General features: G+C 52.1%; 2 protein-coding genes across 2 annotated transcripts; both read right to left on the bottom strand.

Moving 5' to 3' along the window:
- Nucleotides 1-2299: 2299 nt before the first annotated feature.
- DQ04_08461010 (S-phase kinase-associated protein) lies at nt 2300-2848 on the bottom strand (the record flags this gene model as incomplete). The annotated part of the gene is made up of 1 exon (XM_009315569.1): nt 2300-2848. One exon carries the CDS (start codon nt 2846-2848, stop codon nt 2300-2302), a length of 549 nt encoding a protein of 182 aa, XP_009313844.1.
- Nucleotides 2849-3382: 534 nt separating this feature from the next.
- DQ04_08461000 (transmembrane protein 184C) lies at nt 3383-4993 on the bottom strand (the record flags this gene model as incomplete). The annotated part of the gene is made up of 1 exon (XM_009315568.1): nt 3383-4993. The coding sequence occupies one exon, from the start codon at nt 4991-4993 to the stop codon at nt 3383-3385; it is 1611 nt and encodes a 536-aa protein (XP_009313843.1).
- Nucleotides 4994-5039: the final 46 nt, after the last annotated feature.

Below are 5039 nucleotides of genomic sequence, written 5' to 3'. Positions count from 1 at the left end.
AGAAGCGGTCTCCGGATACAGCACGTCTTTCCTTAGCTTCGCTTGCCTTTCAAACTGGGAACAGAGCCGTATTATGCAGCAAAAAAAGAGAATCCCAGTCACAGAAGAGCAAAGAAAGGAAAGAGGCGAATACAAAGAACATGCTAAAGCATTATAACTCTGCAGAAAGAACAGGCCAGGACAGCTGCGTCGTAACAAGACGCTATTCACTTATTTGTTGTTGTTGTTTTTTTTGGGTTTGGTGGTGCTTTTGTTGTTTTTGTATTTGTTTTCTCTTTGTGTTTGTAGTAGTCCATCAGCTCGCAGTCGTACGTCACTGTAGACAACAACAGCGTAGCAGGGTGGGTTGTACCTCCCCGCTACCGTTCCTCGCCCTGCGCCCCCTCCTCTCTGCCCCCCCNCCCCCCCCCCCCCCCCCGCACTCCGCCTGTCTCTCCAGCACTGCCTCTTTCAGCAGAGGCACGGTGGCTCCAGAATAGAAAACAAACGTCAAAAAAGCACCGAAAAAAAACATCAAAAAAACTGACTGGCCACCTGCCCGGGAAGCAGCAGCGGAAAGAAGCGGCGCAGCGGTGCACAAAAAAACACACACACACACGTACACATATACATACATACACAGAGAGAGAGAGAGAGCGGCCACGACGTGCAGGAGCGGGCTGTGGGCAACACACGAGTATCTGAAGATGAAGTGCCGCCCGCCCCTTAACGGCGGGNCGGGAAATTAAAAGAAAAAAAAACACACACAGGGCAAAACAAAAGAAAGAAACAGACTGAAAAGAAAGAAGGAAAGCGGAGCACTGACGCACGCCCGCCAAAAAAAAAAGAAAACAACAGCAAAAGCAAACAAATAGGTTTATGTAGTGGTGTGGGTGTTCTCATTTCCTCACTATTTCTCGCGCTGCATACCCCTAACGGACCAGCCCATACCCCAAACTTCCTCTATTTGGCTTCTCTTCTCGTCTGCCCCGGCTGCGTCGCTGCAGCACGGCGCGACGAGGACGGGAGAAAGGGAGGGGGAGCGAACACATATAAGGCAACAGGGGCGGGATGCGTCTCAGACGACGGCACCGAAAAGAGTGCAGAAACCAAAAGCACGGCGAAGCACCACAGTCGAAAACAAGAAAAAAAAGAAATGACGCACAGAAAGTGTTTGTGTGTGTGTGTGTGTTTGTGGGGGGGAGTGGTGGGGAGAAGAGCGGGGGAGCAAAGAGAGGAACGGCGGGGCACTCAACAAGAGCGAGATGGGGAGAAACTAAAGAAAACAGAATAGAAGGGAACACAAAAAAAAAAAAGAAACGAAAAAAAAAAGGAATCAAGAAAGAAAAACAGCCCTGAAGGACAAAGGAAAAGAGAAGGAAGAGGAAAGAACAATTAGGACGCATCTCTGGTGTATGCAATGCGTGTCAGCATATATATATATATATATATATATACTCCTTGCCTCCCCCTTCCGCGATTCAGTGTTTCATTTGGCCGCGTCTGCCGTGTGTGGCGTCGGCTCATGGGGGGAGGCCGCAACCAAAAAAAAAAGAAGCATTGCGGCCAAACGCACGCACATATATGTATATATGTATACGGGCATTTACACCGCCTGTGGTCTTTTTCTTACACTACTCGGCTTTGTTTCATTTCAGTTGCAAAATTTTCTCCTTTTTTGTTTTTCTTTCTTAATTATTGTCCCCCATTCTAATTGTTGCTATTTCCCCCTTTTTCCCCTTTCATTTTCTTTTTTTTTTCACTTTTCATTCCCTGTCCTGCGCGACATTACACAACAAAACATATTTGCCTACGCGGCGCACCGACTGGAGAACGCACAGCGGGATGGTGCGGGCGGGGGCCGCCAATAACGTCGCTGCCGCTGCGCCGCGCCACCATCAGTCACAATGCAGACTCATTACAGCACTTTTTTCTCCCAATTTTTTTTGTTCATTGCTTACTTCTTTTTTTGTTGTTAATTCTCCTCATTCATGCCTTTCCTTGGGTTCTTTTTTCTTTTCTTTTTTTTTTTTAATCCTTCTGCCCCTTTTTTTTCTCCGTTTAAACCATTTTGCCGCGTTTTCATAAATATATATAGATATATAGATATATATATATATATCTTCTTTTTTTTCCCTTTGCCATCTTTTTCATCTGCACTGGTTCTTCCGCCCCCTCATTCCGGTTACTATTCTGTTACCTTGCCGTGCAGCGCACACCACATAACTCCTTCACTACCTTTTTCCCCCTTTTTCCTTCCCCCGCACCCTTCAGGTCATACTGTTCCGCCGCGCGGCTGCCATCGAGAGAGACACGCGCGCTACGCTTCCTCACACCACCTGTTCTCCTCGCGTATCTTCTCCTCCTCCTCCTGCGTGAAGTCACTCTCAATGTTGAAGAGCGCGCGTATCTGCTCCGCCGACTTGCCGCGGATCATGCTGGCGACGCACGCGCACGTGAGGTCAAGCAAATCCTTCACGTTGAGGAAGTTCGCGGCCATGATGACGTCGATGAGAACCTCGTGCTGCTTCTCGTCGCGGTCCTTGACGAGGTGGGTGTAGAGGAAATCGCAGTCCCAGGTCGAGATGAGGCCCTTTATATCCGTCTTGAGTGGCTTGTCGATGGGGTCGGCGCGGTTCTGGTAGTGGTGCTCCATGTACTCGATGACGAGGCGCAGCGTACGACCCGACACGTTTGGGATCGGGATGATCGGCTCCACGTCGCCCTGGTCCTCGAGCATGTCCTTCACGAGCCCCGACATCATCGCCGCCTCGCGGAGGACCTTGAACTCTACCGGGGGGTGGTCATTGCTCTGCAACACGCAGTACTTGGTGAAATCCACGTCGTGCGACGTGATCTCCTCGGGCATCGCTTCCCGCCTTTGTGCGCCAACTCACCTGGCAGTCTGCGCGTGTGTGTTGCTTGTCTTGGGTGGATATTTGCCAAAATGGCTCTGCCACAGCGGAGCCGTTCTGTTCTCTTCAGCACACGCGCAGAAACATGCAAACGAGAATTTTTAAAAAAGAAAAGAGGGAGAAAGGATGTAAGGGACGCGATGAGTCTCGCGCGGTCTGAGCACTGCATAGTTCCGGAGGCCTCTGCCCTTCCTCCTTTCTTTCGACCACCTGTGTGGTGTGTGTGTGCCTCTCTGTTAGTGTGGTTTCCACCCCTGTCGCTGCCGCTCACTTCGTTGCAGCAGCCGCGACGACTCTGTGGGGCCGCAACAGAAGCGCACAGGCACGCCCGCCGCCAAAACAACAACAACAACAATAATAATAATAAACGTTACATGAAGTGTGCCAACGGAACAACAATAACAATAATAATAATAATAACACAAAAAGACAGCTGGGCACCATGGGTGTGTGGAAACAGCAACAGCGCGAAGAGCAGTGGTGCCGCGTCACTCCTCCTGCAGAGATGGAGTGCGGCGGTTATCCGTCGCTGGCCCAAGTACCTCCTTCTGATACGTGCGCAACAACGCCTTGCTCTTGACGCCGATGCACTCCTTGCACTTGTATCCGTTCTTGCGGCGGACCATCTCCCGGTCAAAGCGTCCACATACAACGCAGTAAATCTGCGGCGCATTCGTTTGTGGCTGCACCTGGTGGCTCTTGAGGAGGTCCGTGTCCACCTTCACCGCCTCACTCGCATCCTCGTGCCTCGTGCGGCGCATGATGACGTCCGTGTCGGTGAAATTCATGTCGCGGTTGCGCTCCTCCCGGTCCATGTCCTCGTCGTAGTGCAGCAGGCCGTCGGCGTGCACACCGAAGTCGGAGGTGATGGCGTGGTGCACGAGTTCCTCCACCGTCGGGTCGCGCCCGTACGCCACCACAGCTGCGTCCGCCCCAGCAGGCCCCCCACCATCACCCACGGCGGCGGCAGCGGCAGCAGCGGCAGCAGCAGAGCCATGTTTTTTACCAGCAGCTACTTGTTCCATGTCATCGGCCGCATCGTCTTCGGCGTTCTCCTGGTCAACAAGTTTTCCACGTCGGTAAAAGATGGTGGCAATCGTGTCCTCAATGACGTCGTTGATGCTGAGGGCGGCGTCAATGTTGTTTCGAATATTACGGTTGCTCTCATCCTTCATGTACATCGGCACTGCGGCCATCTCGTCGTCAAGTTTGTGACGTCCAAACGCGGCACGGTGCATCAGCGCAACCGGCAACGTCTCGAAGCACATCAGGAGGTCCTGAATCGCCGAGCCGACATGCTCGCGCTCCTCCTCTGTTTTGCCAGTGTAGAGCAAATCTGCGCTCACCATGAGATTCACCGTGACACTCTGCCAAAAACTAAAGAAGATAATGGTCTTGATACAGAGGAACTTAAGGAACGGTTTTGCGTAGTGCAGCTCCTTCTCAAGCTCCACCTCGAAGAGGACGAGGTAGTACAGCGACATGGTGAGGCTAAAGTTGATGACCACTGACACATACGTGTATGCGTTGTCGAGGGTAAAGGAGCCCTCATTGTAGACGCCCATCGGGTGTAGCACCATCGCGAGGAAAGAGCACATCGGTTTGATGAGCGCGCACTGCAGCACCCAGCGCTTGCAACGCAGGTAGAAGGCGGTGTCGAGCGGGTACGTCGGCAGCCAGCAGACGGGAAACAGGTGTACGCCCTTGTAGCGCTTTGCCTTGAGTGACCGCAGCAGCTGCCCCTCGCCCCCGCAGTACTTCAGCAGCAGAATGAAGAACATGTACAGTACAAAACTCTCGTACGTGTCACGTATCGTCTCGAGGAAAAAGCGCATATTCACAAGTACCAGCGATAGGAGGGAGAACAGGCCATAAATAGGGATCATCACAATGATACGGATCACAACAATCTGCAGTTGCGGGTAGTCAAAGCGGGCGAGGTGCTCACGGGTGTCGGCAAACGAAATGATGCAAGCAATCACGACGAACACGCCAGCAGCGTACGTGACGGTGGGGTTCAGCGTCCACATCATGTCGATGCCTTTAATGGCGCCATCCCCTTCACCCTCCCCGCTGGTGTGCGGCTCCGCACCTGTCATACACGCACTCTTTCTTATTTCCTCTCTCTCTCTTTCAATATATATA

The sequence above is a fragment of the Trypanosoma grayi genome, assembly GCF_000691245.1.
Source record: "Trypanosoma grayi strain ANR4 Tgr_846_V1, whole genome shotgun sequence".
Taxonomy (NCBI): Eukaryota; Euglenozoa; class Kinetoplastea; order Trypanosomatida; family Trypanosomatidae; genus Trypanosoma; species Trypanosoma grayi.
This window is presented reverse-complemented; position numbering and strand designations above follow the sequence as displayed.